The 25,317-nt window shown below is 44.8% G+C and overlaps 4 protein-coding genes across 8 annotated transcripts in view; 1 reads left to right on the forward strand and 3 right to left on the reverse strand.

The window, feature by feature from the left end:
- Positions 1-20,864, reverse strand: part of LOC108150981 (chromodomain-helicase-DNA-binding protein Mi-2 homolog) — a 29,188-nt gene extending 8,324 nt beyond the window's left edge. For both annotated transcript variants that reach the window (XM_017279322.2, XM_017279321.2), the window contains exon 1: positions 20,691-20,864. In XM_017279322.2, coding sequence (XP_017134811.1) covers positions 20,691-20,727 — 37 coding nt within the window. In that variant the 5' untranslated portion in view covers positions 20,728-20,864. The remainder of the gene's footprint in view (positions 1-20,690) is intronic.
- On the reverse strand, positions 194-20,029 carry LOC108150984 (RNA polymerase II elongation factor Ell). 4 transcript variants are annotated; one of them, XM_017279330.2, is made up of 5 exons: positions 19,864-20,029; positions 9,141-9,282; positions 8,733-9,073; positions 8,621-8,649; positions 194-6,265 (listed from the first exon to the last, which is right to left on the reverse strand). In XM_017279330.2, exon 5 carries the CDS (start codon positions 5,896-5,898, stop codon positions 2,602-2,604), a length of 3,297 nt encoding a protein of 1,098 aa, XP_017134819.2. In that variant the 5' UTR covers positions 5,899-6,265; positions 8,621-8,649; positions 8,733-9,073; positions 9,141-9,282; positions 19,864-20,029; the 3' UTR covers positions 194-2,601. The 4 variants fall into 4 exon arrangements, with proteins under 4 accessions (XP_017134819.2, XP_017134816.2, XP_017134817.2 ...); XM_017279327.2 differs by having other exon boundaries at positions 19,844-20,029; XM_017279328.2 differs by having other exon boundaries at positions 9,141-9,299; positions 19,844-20,029.
- Positions 20,865-21,802: 938 nt separating the features above from the next.
- Positions 21,803-23,884, forward strand: LOC108152953 (U4/U6 small nuclear ribonucleoprotein Prp3). The gene is made up of 2 exons (XM_017282652.2): positions 21,803-22,986; positions 23,054-23,884. Exons 1-2 carry the CDS (start codon positions 21,933-21,935, stop codon positions 23,806-23,808), a joined length of 1,809 nt encoding a protein of 602 aa, XP_017138141.1. The 5' UTR covers positions 21,803-21,932; the 3' UTR covers positions 23,809-23,884.
- Positions 23,869-25,066, reverse strand: LOC108152954 (exosome complex component MTR3). Its single transcript, XM_017282653.2, has 2 exons — positions 24,829-25,066; positions 23,869-24,764 (listed from the first exon to the last, which is right to left on the reverse strand). Exons 1-2 carry the CDS (start codon positions 24,977-24,979, stop codon positions 23,920-23,922), a joined length of 996 nt encoding a protein of 331 aa, XP_017138142.1. The 5' UTR covers positions 24,980-25,066; the 3' UTR covers positions 23,869-23,919.
- Positions 25,067-25,317: the final 251 nt, after the last annotated feature.

Raw genomic sequence — 25,317 nt, forward strand, 5'->3', positions numbered from 1 at the left:
ATGTCTCTTGATCTGGTCTACTCCTTCGTAATCGTACTCTTAACTTTTTCCGTTCTCCTCTCTCACGGCACTCCGGCACGCACTCGACTCTCATTTCACTTTCCATTCATTTCATTTCACTTCATTTATATTCCTTATTAAGTTCCTTAATTTTTTTTTTCTCATCAATTGATGTGTTAGTGTGTGTGGTGTGTGTGTGTGGGCGTTGTGGGCGTGGCATTTATATAAAAACTAGTAAGTTTCCGTATGTTTTTTTTTTTTGTTTGCTTTACTTATCAAATGTCAATGTTGTATATAATATATATATAATTTTTAGTTGTATATAAATTGTATATATGATTTTTGTAATTGCTACGAATCGATTTATTCCGTTTGATTTTCCCCTTTTCGTTTTTGTCAACATTCATCATCGTCATTTATCATTTATCGTTTATCATCGTTCAGCCCAATTCTTCCCCCCCACAGTTCTACTTAAATATCGTATATAAAAAATATTGCAACGAAATAGCTAAAATTTCTTCGGTTTTTTGTTTTTCACTTACAATTTCGTGTTAGATCCTATGCTTTGTTATGCTTTCGTTTCCCTACCCTATCGTTCCTCCCTTCCCTATCATTTTGGACACTAGTAGAGTTTTCAGCAAATTATTTGATAATTCTCAAGCGACAATTACAATTTCAATTTTACTTTAACTGTTACCGTTACCGTTACCTTTACTTTTACTGTTACTGTTACTTAAGGAAGCGTCTGGGTATGGTCTGGTCTTACTACAAACTAAAAGAGGGCCGCAATAGTAGCTCTGATACAACCATTAAGTATGCAATGTATATCCTTTCCATTAGTCCTCCCCTCCCTCAATCATAGTTTTTTGAGCAATGTGAATTTTCTAAACACCCCGCAAAAAAAAAAAATATATATATATATAAATATTCTTTGTCTCTCTGCTTGTGGTAAAATAATTCAAATAAAATTAGTACGGATAGATAGGATCTTTTTTGGGGGACCTGTACTTCTACTGTGGCTATAAAAAAAAAAAACATGTATATATTACAAATTAACTAGTTATCGATTAAAAACAGACGAATAATTTTTACTAAAAAAGCCGCTAGAAATTAACAAGTCGTTAGAAAAGTTCAGTCTATTGTTAGAGGCACGCCCGCATGCAACACCCGCGCATCAACCCCGCCTGCCGCAACACCGAAAGGAAAATATATTTATTATTGAATGTTGCCTCTTTGGGTGCTCTCTGTGTATCCTTATGTCTCTGTCTGTCATTCACGGAATTCAATGGTTTGGCAAACATTGGCTCAATATCAAGTGCTAGTTTTGGTTCTCAACAGTTCCCTAGGGCCGGGCCGTATTTCACCAGGAGCTGACTGAAAGACTGACACACACACGACTGTCGTAGTACTTTTGAAGTACAATTCTGCCCTGCTGCTGTGCTGCCAGTTCCAGTCAATTCCGGCGGAAGTCTACGGGTCAATCCTGCATGAAATTCCACATCGCATCTACATGTGATTCTACATTCTACATGTAATGACTGTGCTTGCAATTGTAAATTACGGCCATTTTGTGCTCTTTCTCTCTCTCTATAGAACCAAAAGCTATGCCCGAAAAAATGCAATAATTTTGTGGATGAGTATGAGTGTGTGTGTGTCCGTGTGTTGTCTGCCGTTTGTAACAAAATGTTAAAAAAACAAAACAAAAAAATAAAACAGAAATCAAGATAGAAAAATAAAAAAAAACGTATTAGATTAAACGAAAAACATATAGACTATATTTAAAAGTTGATATAATTAGAATAATATAATAATTATTATTACACACAATAAACGCAAGCAAAAAAAAAAGAAAAACACACACAACACGCGTGTGTTTTATTTCTTCTCATTTAGTTACGATCCGATCTTATTCTCAAGCTGCTCTCATGTCTGGTCTGGGATGTTCAACAACAAAAAAAAAAAAAAAAATGTCTAAGTCTACAACTCTTATAAATTGTTGCTCAAACGCGTTTAAAAATATTGATTTTGTCTCCTCATGCACGTTCTGCATTCTGCTTTCTGCATCCTGCATCCTGCATCTGCTATATTTATATATATAATAGTTTCATATATGTGTACAAGTTATATATGCATCTTTCGTTTCGATAAAAAGTATCTTTAAGCGAAAGGTTTTCTCTGTTTTTGTGTGTATTTTTGTTTTTGTTTTATTTAAATTTTTTTTTTTATATATTTTTGCTTTAACATATTCCGTAATTTCAACATTTGTTTTTTCTTTGTTGGTGTTTTTGCAGTACAATTTCTTGAAGAACATTTTTGTTGCTTGGTGTTTTTCTCGCGGTGTCTCGCTCGCTTGTATTTTGTTGTTGATTTTTTGTTTGTTTATGTTTATGTTTATGTTCATGTTTATGTTTATGTTTTTGTTTGTTGTATTATGTTTTTACTATAATAGTATTTGTTGTATTTATGTATATAATAGTTTCCTTTTCTTCTTCATTTTTTGTTTGTTTGTTTGTTTGTTTTGCCTTTTTACATGGGGTTAGGGGTTAGAGGGAGTTTGGGTTAGGGAGGGTTACGCGGATCATCGAAGTAGTTGTGTGTGTATCAGTAGCGGTCGCGGTTCTGATCGTCGTCGGTATTGGAGTTGGAATCTTCGCAGTTCTCATCATCATCATCATCATCGTTGGAATCCGAACTTTCGGAACTGTCATCCGAATCGCTTTGAGGCTCCTGCGACTGCGACTGTGGCTGTTGCTGCTGATGCTGCTGATGCTGCTGAGGATGATGCTGTTCTATCGTCTCCACCGCATGGTGCTGCTGCTGTCTCCGCTGCTGTTCCGCGTGTCTCGCCGCCATTTGTGCTTGGGCAGGAGCGTGAGCAGGTGCCGGTGCCGGTGCGGGCGCAGGCGTAGCCGCCAATGTGATCAATGTCTGGTCATAGTCGGTAACCAGCTGCTTAATGTGGGCCAGCTTGGCTTGCAAGTAGTCGAACCGCTGCTTGTCCTCGCGGATGGTGCGATCGTTGTTGATGCGCTCGTACTCGCTGACAATCTGGCGCTTGATCTGATCGTAGTCCCCGCAGCCGTTGTCGCTACGCCGGGCGCTGTCCATGCGCTCAGAGAGGGTCTGGAAGCGGTTGCGCACGCCCTCGACGCGGGTCAGCAGCTTGCGATACTCATCATAGTCGCTCTCAAATTCAGTCTTGTAGCGTCTACGTACTTCCAGTGAATGTATGGGAACGTATTGGCTGAAGTCGTAGCGTGGGCTCGAGGACGAATCGGCATCGGCGTTCGCATACGCATGGGTAGCCGCCGCCAGCTGCTGTGTGGGCGATGGGTGCTGGGCGCTGCTGGCTGCCGGAGCTCCATGCTGCTGCAGGTGCTGCTGCTGCTGCTGATGGCTATGGTGCTGCTGTTGCTGGTGCTGGTGGACGGACAACGCCGATGCGGAACGGGAGACAGTGGCGGAGGAGGGAGGTGGAACCTGTTGATAGGAGCCTGAGCTTGAGTTCGAGCTCCTCTGGCGCTGGCCTCTGTCGTTGGATGATGATGCACTACTCGTACGCTTCTTGCTGTTGGAGGCCGCATGGGTGTTGTTGTTGTAAGAGTTGTAGTCGCTCTGCTGCTGCTGATGCTGTTGCTGCTGCAGTGGCAGATTAGCCGCCGCCGAAGAACGTTGCTTGCCTCCAGATCCAGATCCTTTTCCCCCTCCGGTGGCTGCTGGCACAAAGCTGGTCGCCAGCTTGGGCGGCGTTGTCGAGGATTTGCTGTTGCGACTCGCTGGCATGCTCGCCGTCGCCGCCGTCGTCGTCCGATTGCGCTCCAGCTGTGTCTCATAGCCGCTGGAACTACTGGAATTGCTGCCAGTTGAATTACGTTTGTCCTTGCTGCCGCTGCCGCTTCCACCGTTTTGGGAGGAGTTGCCACGCCTACTGCTGCTACTGCTATTGCTCCTCGGGTGCTGCTGCTGCTGCTGCTGCTGCGTCGCTGCTGCCACCGCCGCTGCCGTTGAGCTCATGAACTCCTCCATGTTGTCCAGGACATTGTAGCTGAGATCACCGCTTGTGTGATCGTCCAGCGGACCCCCTTGTCGCTGCGGTGGCGTGTAGCGGTTCCGGTTCGATGAGGCGGAAGAGGCAGACACGGACACGGAGGAGGAGGACGGGTACGATGTGGCCGAGGGCGGAGTGTCCTTCTTGTAGTGACTGATGCGCTGCTTCTTCGGCTGCACAGTGCTGAACATCGTCTCGTCGTACTCTAGGCTGGTGCGCTTCAGGCTGCCGCCGCCACCGCCACCCACTCCCCCGCCATTGCCATGCGGCGGTGGGCTTCCCGTATGCGTCGATGTGGGACTCTGGCCGGAGGTCGAGCTGCCCGCATCGGAGCTCATCGGGGGTGTCAGATTCTGGGGCTTGCGGCGCTTCAGCTGCTGCACCTCCTGCTCGCTAAAGTACGGCCAATTCTCGTCCACGTCGTTCCACATCTGGCGCCGCAGATTGTACGTGTTCTGCGCCATCGTGCTGATGTCCTTGAGTATGCTGGTAATCAGGTTGCGCTCCCGCTCCCGTATCCCCTCGTTGTTCAGTCGAGCGAACAGCTCCGGCTTCTTGAAGGCCTTGAGCGCCAGCAAGTGGATCAGGCGCTCCCGAATGGTGCGCCTCGACACATCTGACATCTTGTTGCCACCGGATGACTTGTTGTTGCCGCTCCTCGAGTTGCTGCCGCCTCCGCTAACCATTTTGCTGCGTCCGTTTGTCGAGGAGATGGATATGGCGGAGGTTGTGGTTGTTGTGTGGTTGCTGATGTTGCTACTGCTGCTGGTGCTGTTGTTGTTGTTGTTGATTGGTTGGCTGTCCCTCGGCGAGCTGCCGCTCATGTTGTAGCCCTGCGATATTCCATTGGCAAATGTTGAGGCCAGCGAGGAGGCCGAGTTGTTGCTGTTGCTGTGGTAGCGATTCGACGCTCCACCGCCATTGACTGTGCCGCTGCCACCCAGCGTACTCGGATTGGGCGATCGCTGTGATGCTGTGGCGGCGGCATACGATGTGGCATACGATGATGATCCTACTCCTGCTCCTGCTCCTGCTCCTGCTCCTCCTACTCCTAGACCATTAAATGGCGATGAACCTAACTTACGACTATTGTTGTTGTTGTTGTTGTTGCTATTAAAACTATTGCTGCTGCTGCTGTTGTTGCTGTTGTTGTTCCCACTGTGGTTGTTGTTGCTGTTGCTGTGATGATGAAATGCTGTCGTCGTCGTCATCGAAGCCGTAGCGGATCCGGACAGGGAGGATGAGGACGATGGGGCCTTCTTCACCTTACGCCCAATATCCGACTGATTTGGCTTGATCTCCCGTATGCACTTGCTCTTCTCCGTCTCCTCGGCAATGGCCATTTTCGTGCGTGTCGTATCGTACACATCGTCGTTGGCATGTATCCGCATCCGGAGCGTGACCGCACCGAGGACGCCGAGGTTCTGTTGCTGCTGCTGGACGCACTCGAGGGTACCCTCCATGTTGTTGATGGTGAAACCAAATTTGCGTCCGCCATTGGCGTCCATGTGGCTGCCACCAGGGTTGCTGCTGCCGCCAGAAGGTAGGTTGCTGTTGCTGTTGTTGCCATTGTTGTTGCTGCTATGGCCCTCGGTCGTCGAGGGGCGGGAGGGGAACTGTATGACGCCGGTGTTGCCAATGAACTGGATCTTGGCCCGCTGGCCGGGCTGCAGGCGCTTGGCATTGTCGTCCCGCTGGTATTCCTCGATTGCACGGAAGGCGGAGTCGGTGAGCTTGACTATGATGTACTCCTTGCTATCATCGGTGTAACGGTGGCTTTGCGACATACCATAATTGCCAGACGAGAGTGCATTGGGCAGGCATTTTGCTGACGCAATCGAATTGGTCATAACGTGCGCGCAATTAGCCGCAAATCGAATCGAACCAGATCAGATCAATCGGATGGATGTGCAAACTGTGATTTCAATGTTCCGTTCCTTCTATGGATGGAGGATGTGCCGTTGCACGGTGAATGGCAATAGGTGAGAGGATGCAGGACAGAACGCTTGGCCAGCCAGTGTTGCAAAATAATGGAAAACCGACCCGTGTGATAGACCAAACGGGTACAAAGGAAGGAAGGAAGCGCACAAATTGGAACGTTTGGACGTCTGGAAGGGTGCTTCTGGAAGATGCGTTGCTTGTTGTTAATGTTTTTGCTTGCTGGTGATGATTGCTTCACTTGATTTTTATTTTCAGTTGTTGTTTTGATTGATGTTTCTGTACAAGTTAACAATGTTTTAGTTTAGTATTTTGTAATCGTAAAATGAATTTCGTTGTTGCTAAGACGTGTAGTTTGACACACACACACATTCGCATATATATATATATATTTATATATATATGTATATTGCACTCTCAAAAACACGCACACACACACACACACACACACACACACACACACTTACGAAGAGAGGTGCACAGATATATCTTCCTCTCTTTTGGCTCTTTAAGCTGAGCTTTGTACAAAAAAAAAAAGTGTTTTTCTTTCAAATGCAGGCAAGGATCAATAAACGCAACCGCTCCGTATATGTACGGCTGTATTTTGCTTCCTTTTCACTTGAGAATTTCACTTCCGTATGGAAGACATATTTTTTGTATATGTCTGTCTACTTTCAAAAAGAGTCTTCTGGTAGATATTTGCACTCCCAATTGTTGTACTTGCTCTCTTTGCTTTGTATTACTCTCTCTCTCTCTCTCCCTCGCTCTCGCTCTCTCTAGCTGTCCGCCTGTCTGTTTCTTTCGATGTGTGTGCTCTTTGCAAATAACACAATTTCTTTTGTTAAATAATATGGTGTTTTAATTGGGTTAAGGTAGGCGCATGTATGCTCTGCTCTGTTGCTGCTGCTTCTGCTTCTGCAGGCGGTCGGTGTGACGGTGTGACGGGGGTGTGCTGCTGGTACTGCTTTTGCTGCTGCCGTTACTTTTGTTGTAGTTGTAAAATTCGCTTGTTGAAAGTACCGCAGCGGCAGCGACTCCTGCGCCAGGTGCCAACAGTTGTCAATGTATTTGTTTATGCATGTGTGTAGTGCATACACATGTACATATGTAAGAGGTGCTCTCAGGTCAGTCAGCGGCGGCCATAAGCAAAATCAAAGACGACGGCAGCAGCAGCAGCAATCAAATCAATGCTGGTCTGCTCTGCTCACACACGTCCGTGACTGCTTTTGGTCTCTCTCGCTCTTGCTTCGGCTCCTTGCCTTGCTTCTGCTTCTGCTGCTGCTGCTGCTGTCACTGTCGATCGCAGCGAGAGCGTTGAAGCGAGACAACTGCTGTTTTGATTGGCTTCTCCGTTGTGTTGTTTTTGTTGCTGCTGCTTGATCTTTTTTCTTTTCGCTTTTTGCTAAAAATCATCTGTGTTTGTACGTTTTTACGATTTTTATATATTTTACTTCTGCCTCTGGCTATGTCTATGGCTGTGGCTATGGCTATGGCTCTGGCTCTGGCTCTGCTTATTATATTTTCTTGTCCACATCTATATTAGTTGCACATCGATACATATGTACGTATGTATATATATGTATTTCAATATGTATGCACGAGTGTATGTGGAGGCCTACATATGTGTGTGTATGTCTTTTACTTTAAACACTCACAACAACGCACACACTCTCACGTTTCAGTTGAAATATTTTGTTAATATTGAATGCCTTTTAACCACTTTTTTCTCTTTCTGCTATTGATGTATGCGTTCGTGTATTTCACATGTATTTCGCTTTACACTTTTACTCAAGACATATTCGGTTTTGGAATTCTCGTATTTCTATCTGTGTTTGTACTTGGCACTGGAATTTTCATATATTTCTTTATTGCTAACGTTCCGATTCACATTTATTTACACGTTTCACTCGGTTCCCAATGTTTTCTTGTGTTTTATTGCAGTTTATTTGCCTTCTTTTGTATGGGATCGGGGGGCTGTATGTGAGTCCCAAGGTATCTTAATCAACGTACAAAAGGTATCTGCTAAATGAAATCGAAACGAGTTGCTTTCAAGTGGTTGCCCGTCGCCGTCGTCTGCTCTCCTCCTCTTCTCTGCTCTGCTCACTGTGCACTCGTTTATTACACCGCTCACTCCGCCCCGTGGCCGCTGTGGCCAAGCGACAACGAGTGCGACGGAGCAGATCACTGATGTCGAGGTGGCTCTCTCTCTCTCTCTCTCTCTCTCTCTCTCTGTCGCTCTGCTCTCTATCTTTTGGCTCTCCCTCTCTTAGTGGGCTCTCGTTAGGCCATGTATTAACGTACGTACGTGCCTTGTATCACTTGCTGTCTTTCGGCCACAGCTCTGGCTCTGGCTGTGGCTGTGGCTCTTGCTCTTGCTGTTGTTGCTTTTGTTGTAAGTGAAGCGTGTGGAGCAAAGCGAAAAACGAAAACAAGTTTGCGATTTAATGTGCGCACTTGGCAATGTCTTAGCCAGAAACGTTGCCCGTTAGACAGGAGAAGACCTGTTCTCTTTTCTTAACGACTCTCTTACGCCTGTTCTCTTATGTAGTCTGCATGCGTGCATGTGTGTGTGTGTGTGTCAGCGCACGTCTTAGCAAAAATATGACAAAAAAAAAATTTAAACAAATAGCTTACTTTATACGTGGAACAACTGCAGTCGGGGTCTAGGTGCAGGTACAGAATATGAAAGAAAATATTTCAGCTTAATAACGAAAAGTAAACAAGGACAATGCACTTCTGTACTTACAATGGGATATTCTAGAAAAATGGATATTTGTTGTATTGCTTTTTTGTTGTTGGAACAGCTGTTCTGCCACCTGTATGCCCCCACACACGTCACACGTAGTAGTTTCGCTCTCGCTCTCGCTCTTGCTCTCTCTCTTTCTGCGCAGATTCCCCAACAGCAGCACAGCAACTATCCCAATCAGCTGTTGCTCGCTCGCTCTCGCCCTCTCGCTCACTGCCTGCTTAGGCTCCACAGTGCAGTGTTGGAAAGTGCGATGGGGAGAGGTGCTTTAAGCTTTCAAATGGGACGACGGACGCTTTTATTGGGGCTACTGCAGCAGCTGCGGCAACTGTTGGTCTTGTCTATAAAATTGTGTCCAACTTTAGTTTAAAATCATATGTTTATGGCATATTTAGAATTGTTTCGTACTTATTTTTGGGCTTATTGTGGTTGGTTGATTGATGGATTACTGTGCCTTTGCTTGTCGTCGTCCTCTTTGATTTCTGCTGTTACGTTTTGATTCGTTTCTTGTTGTTGGAATATTGCAATGTTCTTATTTTCACTTTACACTCTGATAAGAGAAAACACCTTTGGTTGATTTTTGTATTTAAAACACTTGTGAATTTCCACTTTTGTCTTTTTTTTCAGCTCCGCTCCACACATCCGCTTCGTACTCGCACTTCCGTAATTCTCCTTTACTTTACTGTTTATTTCGCGTTACGCGGAGCCTAACGATCATACGTTTTGAAAAACTCAGCTGTTTTATGTTTACGTTGCAGGCCCACTACGTAGGCTCTCGCTACTCTCTCTCACTCTCTTGTCGCTGACTCTCTTAAGGCGCTCTTTGGGAAACGAACACACGAAAAAGAGTGCAGACACTCGCTCCGTCATATTTCTTTTGCATGTGGTTGGGGTTGTGTTCACTTTTGACATTTTTGCATACGAAAATTTTCCGCTTTCAGGTAGATTTACCGTAGCGGGTGCTCCCTTTTGCATGTGTGTGTGCGTTCACATTTTTGGCGTGTCTTCGTTTTGTTCGTGCTTGGTCGTGTTGTCTGTTGACGTTTTCGTCTACCGTTGTGACTGCCGTCTCTTGGTCTATGCTCTCTTCTGGCCTGGCTGGGCTTATCTCAGTTCTGTTCTGCCTACCCACACACACATTCACACCTTTGTACCTGCAAATGTTTTGCAGTGTGTTTGTATTCAACAATGAAACTCTATTTTTGTTTCGTTTATTACTTCTTTTTTTGCCAGTGGGTAAAACAGTCAAGGGCGCACGCACACCTTGCTACTCTTCAACTGGAACTTCCCGTCGTGGGGGGGGGGGAAGGACGCAAAAATGTAGGGGTAGGCAGGTATCCGGAATAGCCACGAACAGAAACCAAAGATAGAAAGGAAGAGAGAGAGAGAGAGAGGCAGAACTGATCACATAAAGTGACTGGTAAGGAAATAAGGGATCTCCGGAAGCACCACAACTTTTTCCTTTGAATAATCTCCCCTCTGTTTTCCCACAAGGATGCACAGAAACAGCCCACTTTTAAATAAGCTCACACGCACACAAACGAAACTATCCAAAGCAGCAGCAACCCCACTTTGTCAAGGTAAAAACTTTATGAACTCATTTATACATACATACATACATAAATATGTACAATGTCGCGGCTGTGTGTTCGTGCCTCAGTAGTAACAAATTTGCAGTCAACTCTAAACAAATTAGCTAAAACCAAATACAAATACAACAAACGCGAAAACGAAACAAAGAGAGGAGCACCACAGCAACAGCAGCAGCAACACAATTTCAAGTTTCGTTTGGCTACAACAACAGGAACAACACAAAATGCCGCTTAAATAGCATTGAGAGCCGCTGAACGACGAAAGGCCAATGCACTCTCCAAGCAAGGGAGAGGGAGAGGTGTATGAAGAAGGATAAGCCGAGGGAGAGAGAGAGAGAGAGAGAGAGAGAGAGAGAGAGAGAGACGGAAGGCCAAGGATAAGATAAGGGAGCGAGTAAGAAGGACAAATATCAGAGGGAGGGAGCACTAAGGCCAAGGATACGCAGGCAGGCAGAGGAAATGCACACAAGTACAGGAAAAGAAAAAATACTCGTATGTATGGCGGAGCAGGACGACTTGTTCAACAGCTGGCCCGCAGGCAACAGGAGCCGAGCGCGGCCATCAACCACCGCCACACAATAAAACAATACTCGCACATAAATGGAAACTTTAATAAAATACAATACGTGAGAGTATAGGAATGGAATGCTCAAAAGAAAACTGGAGAGGGATGGAGATGCATTCTCATGAATAAATGTATGTACAAACATACAAACATACATATATTATATATGTACGTATCTACATACATACATATGTATCTCATGGGTGAAAAATAGATGAAGCAGCTGTCAGCTGTGTGGAATAATTTTCTTTGTACTGTTCCCCTGTGCAGCGATTCTTTGACACTGCAACAACAACCACATGAAGAAGAAGAATACGAAGAAGAAGAGCTACTCAAACCACCGATAACAATGTCAAATGAATGAGGAAGTGAGACAAAAACAAAAACAAGGTTTAGTAATAATAAGGTAAGGCAGCTCGAGCAATGGGTCTCGGTCTCTCTTTTTAAATAGTACCATAATCGGTTTCACTTGTGTGTTGTGTCGGAGCGAGAGGACGAGAGACTGATAAATCATGGCAGAAGTTACGGGGTTACCACACACACACACACACACGCACGCACGCACGCATTCCCGACCCACCAGGGTTGCATGCAAAAATGCGACCAAAATGCTATCTAACCACTTTGAATGGGACTGGCTTATCACTGCACGTGTCTCGGCTGGAAACGTGGTGCCACTGCAAGATGCAAGCCATTGGCCAAAACTTGGGCATTGTATTGGCTGATGTTATCATGGGACAAGATGATCTGGCAGCCCTGCCAGACTTTGCACCTACTATTAAAAAATAACAGTGCTTGAAATGCAAGCGACAACGGCGACAGCTGAGAGCAATAACGGCTTCGGTGCTAAGTACAAATGTGTGTTTTTGAGTACTACTCATACATACTACATACATGCATATGTTCATGTGCGCACGCAAGTATGTGTGAAGTGAATAATCAATTGCCAGAGCAGATAATGATGGCAAACAGAGTGGAAAGGGGACGTACACAGAGGGGGACTGTGACGAGGACGGCCGCCTTATTGGTAATTGCCCACACGGGAATCCCAAATGCCTTGGACATTGTACATATGTACATGTACATGTGCACATATACAAATATTTCTGTTGTGTGTTTTTCCCCATTATGGTGCATTTTCAAAACGCATACACATGCCCCAGCAGGAGAGAGAGAGAGAGAGAGGGAGAGCCAACTTTTCACACATGCACACACACGCACACACTTCTGTTTTATATAATAAAATGGCAATATTATAAATTTTATCTTCAGCGCTAAGCTATTTATAGTCCAGAAATGACAGCCAACAACAAAAACATCAGCGGCAGCACCCACAAATGCCTCCTCTGCGTGAGCGTATATCAGAGACAGAGACTCTCTTACTCACTCTCTCTCTCTCTCTTTCGCTCTCTCTCTCCCTGTGCTTGTGTGTGAATCACACAACAACAAATTGAGTAAGGAAATATTTTATGATGAAAAATAAATATTTTATATAAAAACAAAAAGGTGTTAAATGCCGTCGTCTCGCCAATGCGATTCGATTCTCAGCTTGGTTCCGACAATTGCATATTATCCCCGTTAGAGGTTATTAACCGTTAGATGCCATCAAAAGAAACACTGCCCGTTGCCGACATCAAGAGAAGAAAGCTTACAACAGATTAGGGATGCACGATTAAGTATGTAATAAAACATATCGCATTGCCGAGTATCGATAGCACCTCATCAAGTATCGACAAGGAGAATGTTTCATAGATTCGCCACAAATATCCGAATTAAGCGTCCATCTAATTTCAAGTTCAACAATCGAAAGCAATAAGCATATACATATACAGATATAAAAATTAATGCCTTTTCATGAAAAATCCGTCTTTCTATCGTTCGGGGAAAAAGCTCAACCTGATAATAATCAGTAACAATTTATTTTGTTTCCCAGAATAATAATAAAAACCTATGAGACAAGCGGCAGGCATATCCTAAGCTTCTTGGAGCGCTGAACTCTGACGCCTTTGGCAAAATAAAGACAACAGAATACGGGGCAACAAAAAAAAGAAGAAAAAAAGGAAGGTACACTGAACTTGTGGCCCCATGAAAATGAACGACAGACAGCCCCGAGAACTCTCTCTCCCTCTCTCTCAAGACATCTAAAGAATCGACACAACAAATGAACCGTGTTCGTTCAATGACCGATTTGAAACATATCCAGTTCGAAGCGATCAGATCATTGCATAATTCAGAATGTGCTTCTTTAACAACAACATCAAAACAGCCAAATGTTAAACGGAAATGCGTAATTCAAGCGTTCCCTGGCCTCTATCTCTCTATGACATAGACATACGAAAAGAGTAAAGGAGAAGGAATTGAAATCGGAAAAACATTGACCGTGAATCGGCATAAATCAAAATTTCAACATACACATATCTGGATCTGGGGGCACACACAAACTCAAACACACACACACACTACTTCAGATTAGATTAGTAATGTGCGGCGGGTTGCGTGTGGGTCTCGAACTTATTTACGTGGACAGAGTGTTATCTGTTAATTTGAAAGCTGCAACTAAAACAACAAAAATTACCGCACTTAATCGATGGTGCGGGATGGATGGGCTGGTTGGATAAAGAAAGCTTTTAGCAGCTGTTTCAGCCAAGAAACCACTTTGGAATTAGTGTGTGTGTTTTCTACGAAGCTTTGTTTTTATGAACCTGAACTGAGCCCCTGCTCCACTGGGGCTCCACTGTCAGAGAATCTGGTTTTCGACGAAAAAATAATAATATACAAATCGTCAATAAAAAGCAATTTGAATTTAATCAGAAAACGGCACGATGAGGAGGATATGAACAAAAAAACTACCGGCACACGTTTCCCCATTCCTTTTTTTCCCCCTGCTACAGGCAGGCTCATATTTTTTTTTTGTTAATTGTAGAATGGTAGGCAAATGTGGGCAAGGCGAGGTTCGCGAAAATATCCTGTTGAAATTTTATATGGAGCAGGTTTGTAAAACAAATATCGATAAATGGATGATCTCCAGGGCTCAAAGGGAGCCACAATATATGGTATAATATCTCCAGCTTTGTGAGAAACCAATTTGGGTCTACCACTAATAGTGGGTCAATTAACGAGCGAGCGAGCCAAGCCAAGCCAAGCGGCGGAATACCAGAATTGAGAAAAGTCCCCCTGAATGCTTCTTCTTCGCAGTCCGTCCCCCCCCCCACAAACATCTTGTGTGTTGCTAACCTAACTGGTCTGAGAGTTGAGTTTATCGGTTGGCTTTTTAAACAATTTAAATAAAGTCAAGCTGTTTTTGTTTTTCCCAAAAGCAAAACTTAAATAAATTTCAAATAAAAAACTTTTTATATGTGTTTCGTAACGACAAAACACACACACAGGCGGCCACAAAGCCGCAAAGTACGATATCTTCTGCTGCTGTGTGGCGGCTGTGGCTGTGGCTGTGGCTGTGTCTGTGGCTGTGGCTATGGCTGTTGACGCGCACACAAATACATATGCATGCTAATCAACAACACCCAAAAAGCTAAAAAGCCCCGGGCCCCAAGAGCCAATGGAAAACCCGATACTAAACATGGTCCGGGTGAGGCGGATGGAGAGGCGGCGTGGCAACTAGAAGGCTTCGAAAGACAAGACCAGGCCGGGCCGGGCCGGGCCGGGCCAGGCCAGGCCAGGCCACTCCAAGACAGAGATTCGATTCGATTCGAGAGTGAGCGGCGGTGCTGCTGCCCGAAGCGTTCGCGTTCGAAAAACTTGTCTTCCCAGATTCAGTTTGGATTTCTTCTTATTGGATCAGAGGCCAGAGACGAAACGATACGATACGATACGATACGAGACGACAACACCAAAAACAAAAGCCACAAAACAGCAACAGTGTTGGCAATTTGGAACTGGACTAAAAACGGACTTGAAAGAAACCACACCAACCCAACGAACCAACCAACAACAGCAACAAGCAACAACCGACTGGTATTTCCCTCTCTGGGGCTTGTTATGAATTTGTTGCTGTTGGCCGTGTCTTTCATTATAAAAAATGAATATACATTTTGTATATGCCTGCGTCTCGCATATAGGCACGAGTATATGGAGGCTATATCTTTTCGAAAATGACTGAAGGTCAGACAAAACCCGCAGTGTACAATCAACTTTTTAATATTTCATTTAAAAATCTATATATTAAATGACTCTTTCATGGGATGCATCCCAGAGTTGAAGTTTGGCTTAAGCGTTTACGTTTCGCTTCCAGTAAAACGTTCAAATTCAATTGCAACAAATTTGTCATGGCTCTGCCACCCACTTCTCACTGGTACTCGTACACGTACTCGTACTCGTACTTGTACTTGTAGTAGTGATTGCTAATTGAACTTCCGCAGAATTCCATAGATGCTTTCGCAGAACGTCATCAGTGTATGGCCATCACCTTGCCTTGTGGCTTGTGCCTTGTACCTTGTGGCTTGTGTCTCGGCTTGTCTAATGCCGTAGTTTCCGGTGTGTTCCGGTGTCTGTTTTTTGCTGCTAATGGAACTGGGGGGTTCACAGATCTTTCCTTCCACTACAGTCCACATATAGGTAGGAAATACCAGGATATATGTATGTAGCTATCAGGTAGTCACAAGAAAGGACCGACAGACGAACTCAAGTTGCGCTTGGGTCCGCTTGTTGGGTGTTGGGAGGTGGTTGAAAGAGTGCACCAAAAAGACAAAGCCGAAACTCAACCCACAACGAACCATAAAAAAAAAAAACCTCAAAGCGGTGCATGTGAGAAATGAAAGATACGAAAAATTATATAAACATTATAGGCAAGAGCGTGAGTACGACGACGACTAAAGCAACCGCAAAACAACAAGTACAAGACCAGAGCTACAACCATACAACCGCACAACTACAAAGATATGTAACAAGAGGCAGGCTGGTGGCTGTTGGCTGTTGGCTGGTGGTGGCAGAGACACAAACCATACCACGAATACCAGACCAGACCAGACCAGAGCTCTCTCGGGGTGTGCTGGCTGTCAACTACTTTTGCTTTTGTTGTGCCTCTGCCCTGTCTCTTGGGTTGGTAATTTTAATGTTGGTTGTTTTTTTTTTCGGTTTTATTTTCTGGTTTCTCAGCCCCGCGAGACGAGAAACTATGCCAAAGTTAACGACGGATTACAATAATCAAAATACATACGGGTACGTACACACGTACAGACGCACACACACACATACACACATACAGAGGCAGCAAAGTGGTGGCAATGGCGTTCGTTGGCAACAATTATGCACCTAGTCGCTACGCTACTAAGCTAAGCCAGAGTGAAGTGACAGCTTGCAGCACTAGCAGCTAATTGGCTAATTAGACAGCACTGGTAAAACAAACGATTTCGATTACATGTGCCAAAAAATAGCATCGATATCGAGATAGTGCGGACAAACAACACAAGTTCGACGCAATTTTGTGTACGGTGCGGTGCGGCCATAAAAGCTTTTCCACCCTACCTTGCCACACGGCACACCACACAGAGCACACACCCAGAAACAGAAAATAGAATAGTTACCCATAAACCTATTTACGGTAACAATTTAACAGCAAAAAATGAGGAATTGTCATGACAAAAGTGGAACCCCCGATACCAATTACAATTAAGTTAACCAATTAAAAACAAAAAGCACCCCACCGAGTGTTCTTGTGTGTCGCGAGAGGCGAGTGGTTCCGAGAAACGGAAACCACAATGGACGGCAACCGATACGAAACGAACGGCATTTCATTTGCCATAAGACCATTTATGTTTTTTGACATTTTCGCTTGGTACGCGCTACGCTCAGATGCGTAAACATTTACATATGCAAATATTAATGACCTTCACTTTCGCCTCCACCCCTCCTCTCTGGACGAGTCGCCTCTCGGTTGATATGCAGAAGGGGAGGGGGTGTGGTCTCCAAAAAAAAGAGAGCATCTCAGCCAGCGAGCCATAGCAACAAAGCACAGTTACATGTCTACTGCTCAATGATATCAGTAAAAGCGATCTTGCATATGTGGGTGTTCTGCCCTGCACACATGTGCATTGAATGTATTCAAATAATTAAACTCGTATATAAAGAGTACATAAAAGATTTATGTACATGAATGTATCGCAACTTCCAAAATATCAATTGATGTATGAACTTTGTCACGATGTGCATGCGAAGGTGGTTTCAGTGGGCGACGAATAATCTGAAACAAAATACATACAACACTCAAGCGAACAAAACTGAAACGCGGCCTGCCTGGCCTTCCCTCTCCACCGCTGCTCGTGATCGAGCAACAGCACAATTACTGTAAATAGGTAGAAAAAAAGACAGCACAAACAACAAGCAGTTGCACAAATATTGAAAAGCACACATAGAGAAACATCAGGAACGGAACAGACACAGATAGACACACGCAAAAGGTATTACAGTAATCAATGTCAAATGCTGCCGATTTCATTTGTGTGCACAAAAACAGCAAAATATGCCCGACAGTCTGCTTATTGTGATTTTATAGTTGTGGTAGTACGGCTACACCAACACCACTACCAGCGTTTTAAAAGAGCGAAAAAAAAACGCGTCAAATGTCAAAATGAAAAGAACAGCAGCAACAAATACCATATGTATATGTATAAAAAAAACCCCCATCAATAAATTGAGTGTTCTATTTGGGAGAACGATTTCCAAGCGAAAATAATATTTACATTTCTTATTTGAGCTTCATATAGTTTTGTAGATTTTAAGAGCAAGTAAACTTTTCGAAATGCCAGCACACAACACACACACACACCCATACATTTTGACACACACATGCGGATATAAAAAAGCACCACTTGTTGTTGGCATGATTAAATGCAATGCGTGCGAGTGTGACGGCACGTTGTAGTTTCGTGCTCGCGTTCGCAAAAGCAAGGTAAGATCGAGACACCAACACTACACACACACACCTGCAAGCAGTAAAGCAGCTCTCATAAACACAGACACAATATACTTTCACTTCTTGTATTGAATTTTATTTCTGTTGGCGCCACGTTGTTGTTGTTTCATATCATTTTTGAGTACGATACGTATATGCAAGTGGATATTTATACGTGCCAGTCCCTCGGCAACAGCCAAATGAATAAATTAATGGGTGGCTAGAAAACCTTTTGTGTTCATCTTTATTACGAGAAAATCAAATAAACGGCAAGCAGTTTCAACAGAAGGTCCCAGGTCCCTAGCAATGCGAGCCCATCTACGCAAGTCCAGGGCGCAGCGTACGTAAGCAGCAATCTCCTAATACGTCACAGAAGCTCTCTACCTCCTCCTCCCTCTCTCTAGTTCCCTTGCAATACTGCACAAAATAGTGGCACTCGACCACACACATACGCACACTCTAGTACTTACACCTACAAACAGCAAGCAAGTTCGCTCGATCTCTCTTTCTCTCTCGCACCAACTGTATTTCCATCTCAATTGCTGTTGTTGTTTTTGTGCAATTTATGCAATGTCGCATTACTCGATTGTTTACTTGTAAGAGACAATGACTAACCATAAATTATGAAAAATAAATTGCGGTTTGTTTGTTTGTCATTCATGTACGGGTGCAAAAATAAACACTTTCATCATCTGGTTAACACATGCTTTCTGAATATTTTATTAAATATAGGTTAAAAATGAATCAAAACCGGCAATGGGTGAGAATTGGTTCAAACGAAGCGCTCCAATGTTGGTGAAATCAAAGAGAAGTCTTGGATTGGATTTCTTTGGAATGCTGAAGTTGCGAAATGAGAGCCGACGCGCGACGGCGAGACGACAAGAGACAACCAACGCGAGCAAGTGGGCCAGCTAGCCAGTCATGCGGGGGAAGGGGGATGAGGAATGGGGAAGGAAAGAGAGCTCTCTAACGTCACAAATAGGGAGGCGGCTACATCATCCATTTATTTTCAATACATATGTATGTATATACATAAATCGATGTTACTTAGCGGGTAAACAAACAACCGTACAAGGATAACGCCACTAAGGCAGAAAATCTAATTAGAACGAGCGAGTCACACCAGCAACAGCAACAAACAAAAGTTTAATGTTAAAATTAGACGCACACCTCAGCTCCTCTCCCGCTCCCTCCCACGTTTTTTCTCTAGGATAACTTCTACACTCGCACACACATTCGTGTAAATGCATATACATATATATAGACGCACGCCCACAATGCAACAGCTTCGAGAATGAGAAGCAAAAAATGGGGGCAGGGACAGGCTGAGGGCAGGCAGCAGACAACGGGAACAGCTGCGAGTGAATTAACATAAATTCTATGCAAAATTGGGGTTGATAATATTGTTGTTACATGGCGGCGGCGACATATTGTTTATTGGTTTTCTGCTACATTCCAGCAATTTCCTTGCCAGGCTCTCTCTCTCTCTCTCTCTCTCTCTCTCTCTCTCTCTGTCTCTCTCTACTTCTTCTCTCTTCTTTTCTCTGTCAATGCTGCTTCTTACTTGTGTGTTGGCATATTTTGGTTAAGTGGTTTTTTTCTGTATTTTGTACGGTAGCGGCACTTTTTTGAAAGTTGATTTTACTATTTCGTTTGTATCATTATTTAAAAATGTAGTTGAAACGCGTAAAATACGTTTTCGATGGTATTTTTTAACTTATTTTTTGTAGTTCGTTCAGAGTCGGGTCGGGGCGACGACAGACGGCGACGTTAGCTGGAGCGCGCGTGCATAACACGCACACATACAGACACATACACAAAAAGTGGAGAAATCAATCAAGAGTGAACAGAGCACAGCCGGAAGGGGGGCGGGGAGCACCGTGTGGAGTGGAAGGAAAATCACATATGTATATTCAGCAATGTAAATGCGACAAAATTTTCACGCATCTTTGTTCCGTTCCGTTTTGAGCATATGCATTATATTTTTTTTCGCTTCTTTTTCTTTCTTACACAATATTTCTGATAATTTTCAGATTTTTGCACTCACTTCTAAACTATATTACGCACTGGATTTTTCGGTTAACACTTAATTGAGCCGCTTGCAAACGATGCTGTTACGATTAATGCACGTATTTCCCTTAAACTACAATTCTTTTTATAATTAATAGTGTAATCTGGTTCAACAAAAAAAATTCAGAAAATCACGTCATGGCTGCCACGTCCAAGCAACAATGAAATGAATGTAAGTGGTTGCCCTCTTCGGGCTCTGGATTTCGGCCGTTTTCAAATACGGTCATACTGTTATCGCAAAACGGTAACACCGCGACTGGTATTGCGTCCGTGTTCGTATACGGCCATACTGCGACTATACAATTTAATCGAAATTAAATAGCCCAAAATCAGATGATAATCTAAAATATAGTCCTTACCTAATAAATGGCTTAGGTGGAAACAAGTTCACACATGATTTTGTGCATTTAATAAAAGTTTTACATGCCGATAGAACAAAACAACCGCACAGAACGCAGAACAGATGTTTTGTTGTGCGAGCGGGACGGCTATACGTGTCTTGCATTGGCGAAACGAGAGAATACAAAAATGCAATAATAAATTTGTGTAGAATGAAGGAGGCGCAAAACCTAAGAAAAACGCGCCACACACATCAAATATTTCACAAGATTTGTTGTAACATAAATCATTTCGATCGAATGCTGCGAGTCAAAATTTCTTATTGGCATTTTCGACCATAACAAACAATAATAATAAAGGGGCATGGGGGTGTATGAAACGCACGCTGCGCGGCATCGCGGCTCTTGAACATGACCACGGTTCTCAGATTCTGAGCAACCAGAAATTTTCAACTCATCAAATGTAGACTAAAACAATGGACTTACCCTGAAAATTATCGTCGTTCTCTTCCTCCGATGCCATGCTTGCAGCTTAATGCAACTTTTAAGCTATTTATCCACACTATAATCGTCTTATTTCCACAACAATTATTTGATCACACACAGACACGACGAGAAAAAAAATAGACAAGTTGCAAGCGGCTTTAACAAATATGGCGGAGCGGAGAGCGAACAAATATACGGTCTGACCCTCGGAAATATACCAAAATATACCGATGAAAAAACGAACTTAGCCCACCTAAGCCCCCGTTATTTAAATAGGATAACAACTTGTGTTAAACCGGAAAATAATACTAATAATGATATTAGTAATAGAATTTACTCTTGTAGGTGCATCCTATCCTTTATTTTTTCTTAAAAAAAAATACCACGATATCTCTTGGGATAACAATCCCAAGAAACGGCTTTCGGTACTATCGATTGGATAGACTGGTTATTTTGTTTGCTCAAACGTTATTTTCTGTAACCGATCCATAATGATGAGAATTTAAAGCTAACCAGTCAAGTAGAAAATATGGTGATTAATCGGAATATCAAAAAATATGTACAATTTAACTGTAATTCGTCAGCATATTTACGGTATATTTTTAAAATGAGACGGTATATTTTGGTATATTTCTCGGACGGTATATTTTATCGATAGGTTTCAAATAGAAACCAATCAAACCAACGAAAACGGCACCACTCGATAGTTTTGGATAGAAAGGTAGTTTAAAGGCTATTTTTCAAGAAAATTAAATAAATCCTAATTTCTTATATCGGGGATCTTATATGGTGGCAAGGCAAGGCTGATTGCTGTGCGACCTTCAAATATCAAAAGCCTATTTTTTATTTCTCTTATAAAAAAAAGGAAACCTGCCTGCCAACATTTGAACCTTGAACTATTTATATGCGATCGTGCTACTTCTAAAAAAGATAACCATGCGCTTGCAATTTGAATGTATTAAGGGATCTTCAAGATTTTCGGTTGACACCACTGCATTTTTCAAAATCAAAGTAGACAAGGGGTAGCGACCGATAAGAGCTCGATAGTATCATGAATAGTAGCAAAACCATCGATAGTATCGATAGTGCCATCGATTTTTGACACCTCTACCGAGTAAATATATTTGGCTCCGCGTGTGACCCTATGCGTTTTTTTTTAATACCAATAGAACGCGAGAGGAATGTGCAAAGTTCTTGGTAAATAATTTTTACTTTTTAGTCAGACCAATTTAATTGCGAATTATGTCGTCCATTATAACGCGCAAGGATGGCGACAGCGAAGAACAGAACTTGGCGAAAAAGCGCGCTGCTGCGTCTGTAGCCGTGCCTGGGGCCGACGGCGTCGAAGCGCCGAAGAAATCTCGCTTCGATGTCAAGGAAAAAAACGGCGATGAGCTGCTTCCGACCATCACAGCCGCCGCCGCAGCCTCTTCGCTTAGCTCCACGCAAATCAAGCTGATGATGGCGCATGCCCAGCGCGAAATCGAGGAGCGGAAAAGAGCCTTGAGCAACCTGCGGGACAAGGATCCCCTACTAGCCTCTGTCCCTTCGATTGGTATGCCCGTTGCCATGGCAGCACAGGCGCTATCCAAGAAGCCGACCCCCGAGGATGCGGACAAGGCCAGAAAGATCGCAGAGCTGCAGGCCCAGATACGTGCCAAGCTAACGGGCAATCTGGCCAACCTCATCCAACCCACAGCCGTGGCGGCTGCCGCTGCAGCGGCTGCCCAGCAGCAGGAGCGTCCCAAGCCGCTCATTCTCGACGATGAGGGACGCACCGTCGACAAGAGCGGACGAGCTATTAACATACCCACGGTTACGCCTACCCTCAAGGCCAATATACGGGCAAAGAAGCGCGAAGTGTTCCAGCGTCAAGCGGGACCCAGCGAGCGTAGCGGCGAGGGTGCGGCCGGCTCTGCCCAGGACGATGCCATCAAGTACTTTGACGACCGCATCGCCCTAAAGCCGACGGTGCGGAACAAGCGAATGCTGCGCTTTCACGAGCCCGGCAAGTTCCAGCAGCTGGCCGAGCGGATGCGCATGAAGAGCCAGCTGGAGCGGCTGCAGAACGAAATATCGCAGATAGCCAGGAAGACGGGCATCTCGTCGGCTACAAAACTGGCGCTGATTGCCCCCAAGCAGGACATGCCCGACGATGTGCCGGCCATGGAGTGGTGGGACTCTGTTATCCTCACACAGGATCTGCAGACGCTGGACGAGGGAAGCGGTAAGATAAGCATACGCCAGACGGCCATCAGCAACCTCATCGAGCATCCCACTCAAATGAAGCCGCCAAGTACGTTACAAACACTCACTCCCATTTCCATGTCGTAAATAGAATTAACAATGTTCCGCCTTTGCAGATGAGCCGTTGAAGCCGGTTTATTTGCCTGTATTCCTCACTAAGAAGGAGCGCAAGAAGCTGCGCCGCCAGAATCGTCGTGAGGCCTGGAAGGAGGAACAGGAGAAGATACGCCTCGGACTAGTGGCACCGCCCGAGCCAAAGTTGCGCATTTCGAATCTGATGCGGGTGCTCGGTTCGGATGCCGTTCAGGATCCCACCAAAATGGAGCAGCATGTGCGCGAGCAGATGGCCAAGCGGCAGAAGGCGCACGAGGATGCCAACAATGCCAGGAAGCTGACCAGCGAGCAGAAGAGCGAGAAGAAGCAGCGCAAGCTGAAGGAGGACACCAGCTGCGGCGTCCATGTGAGCGTCTATCGCATACGCGACCTACAGGACAATCAGAGCAAGAAGTTCAAGGTGGAGACGAATGCCAAACAGCTGCAGATGACGGGCACGGTTGCCCTCTTCCGCGACTGCTGTGTCGTGGTGGTGGAAGGCGGTCCCAAGCAGCAGAAAAAGTACCGCCGCCTCATGCTGACGCGCATCAAGTGGGACGAAGATCTAGCCAAGGGCAACGATGGCCAGGACGTGCCCAATTCGTGTGTCCTGGTCTGGGAGGGCACCAGCCAGCGTCGTCACTTTGGCGAGATCAAATTCAAGATCTTTCCCATGGAGAAAATGGCGCGCGAGTTCTTTCAGAAGCATCAAGTGGAGCACTACTGGGATCTGGCCTACTCCGGCGCCGTGCTGGAGGCCTCCACGGATCAGCAGTAAGACAAAGTAGCGTTTTAAAGCATTTCGGCCTATTTTTAGCTTGAAAAGTAAACATTTCAATTTGGAGAACAAGTTATATTGATCGTGGGAGCAACATTTATTTGGGGGAAACTATCTCTTGACAAATGGATCTTCCTTGATGTTGGCTTGGATAAACTCATCCAACCCCTGCCGCCCGAGTCGCTCAATGATCTCCGCCAGACGCTGGTCTTCCAGGGCGCTCTCGGCCTTCTCGCGGACATCGAGCTCGTGCTGCTCCTTGATGCGTTCCGTGAGGACGCGACGTATTATCTGCAGCAGCGACTTGTTGATGGCGAGGGTGTAGTCGAGCAGTTTTACATAAGTGCCGGGACTGAGATAGCCACACTGCTGGCACTGGGCCAGCTGATCAAAGGTGTCCATGCTGGCAGTGGTGATCAAGCCGTGCTCTTGGAGAGCGCCGGTTGTGGTACTGCTGCTGTTTTCACTGCCTGCCAGCGCGTCGCCTCCCCGATGCTTACGCAGCAGCTCCTCTTCCTTGGCAGTGGGGTTGAGGAACACATTGTCGCGATAAATGCACGCCGTGGAGGCCGTGACCAGGTCATAGGTGGAGATGCCGCACTCAACCAGGGCCACGCCGCAGCAGTTGATGGCCGTGCTGAGCAGGCAGCCGTCGTCGTCCAGTATCAGCACTCGGATGTCCAGCTGGAAGTTAAGGAACTCTGTGCGGCAGACAACTGGCTCCAGGGCCTTGGACAACATGCTGCCCAGATGCTTTTCGCGTTCCGGCGCCGACTCCAGCTCCCCGGTGGCAAAGGCCGCAAAGTTCACAAAGCAATTGATGACGCCCATGTTCTTGCGGCGGGCGCTGGCGCGCTTCAGCTCGTGTGGAGGCGCCACAATGGCCATGACTTTTGTGTTGCCATATTCCATGTAAGCGGAGCCCCGAACTGTTGTCAGAACTCCAGCACGAAGGACTGCATAAAAACACATGGATGGTCAATATAAACAACTTCATTTAATATTTAATAAGACACTTGCATGTTGAACGTGGGTTCACTTTTTTTGGGTTCTTGCCCGGCAACTCGAGGCTCTCGAAGCCCTCTTCGCAGTCCTTTGGTGTTGTGTATAGATCTTCTGCTATAGTGGCCCCATCCAGCAGGGCGTTTTTTGTTTGTGTTACCCTCAACATTTTGTTTTTCTTGGATATATTTAACTTATTTCATTAATAACAAATGGAAACGTGTTTGAAATCAGAGCTTAAGTGTTAAAAAAAGATTGCAGATTTTGCTTACCCAACACTACGTAATATGGCTGCCTATCGATGTTTGCCTACATTGATTGTTTCCATAGTAATTTTAAGCAAACGATTTAAATCAATTATTCCAAAAGATTGCATTTAAATGCTTTTCGCTCATTCACTATCAAACAATTTATATTTGGCGCGCACCACACGCATCCAGTCGATAGTATCGATGGCCGAGCTGCTTTCTTCGAAACGGTTATTGGCTCTTTTTGCTCTCTTCAAAT

Source organism: Drosophila miranda, chromosome XR, assembly GCF_003369915.1.
Source record: "Drosophila miranda strain MSH22 chromosome XR, D.miranda_PacBio2.1, whole genome shotgun sequence".
Taxonomy (NCBI): domain Eukaryota; kingdom Metazoa; phylum Arthropoda; class Insecta; order Diptera; family Drosophilidae; genus Drosophila; species Drosophila miranda.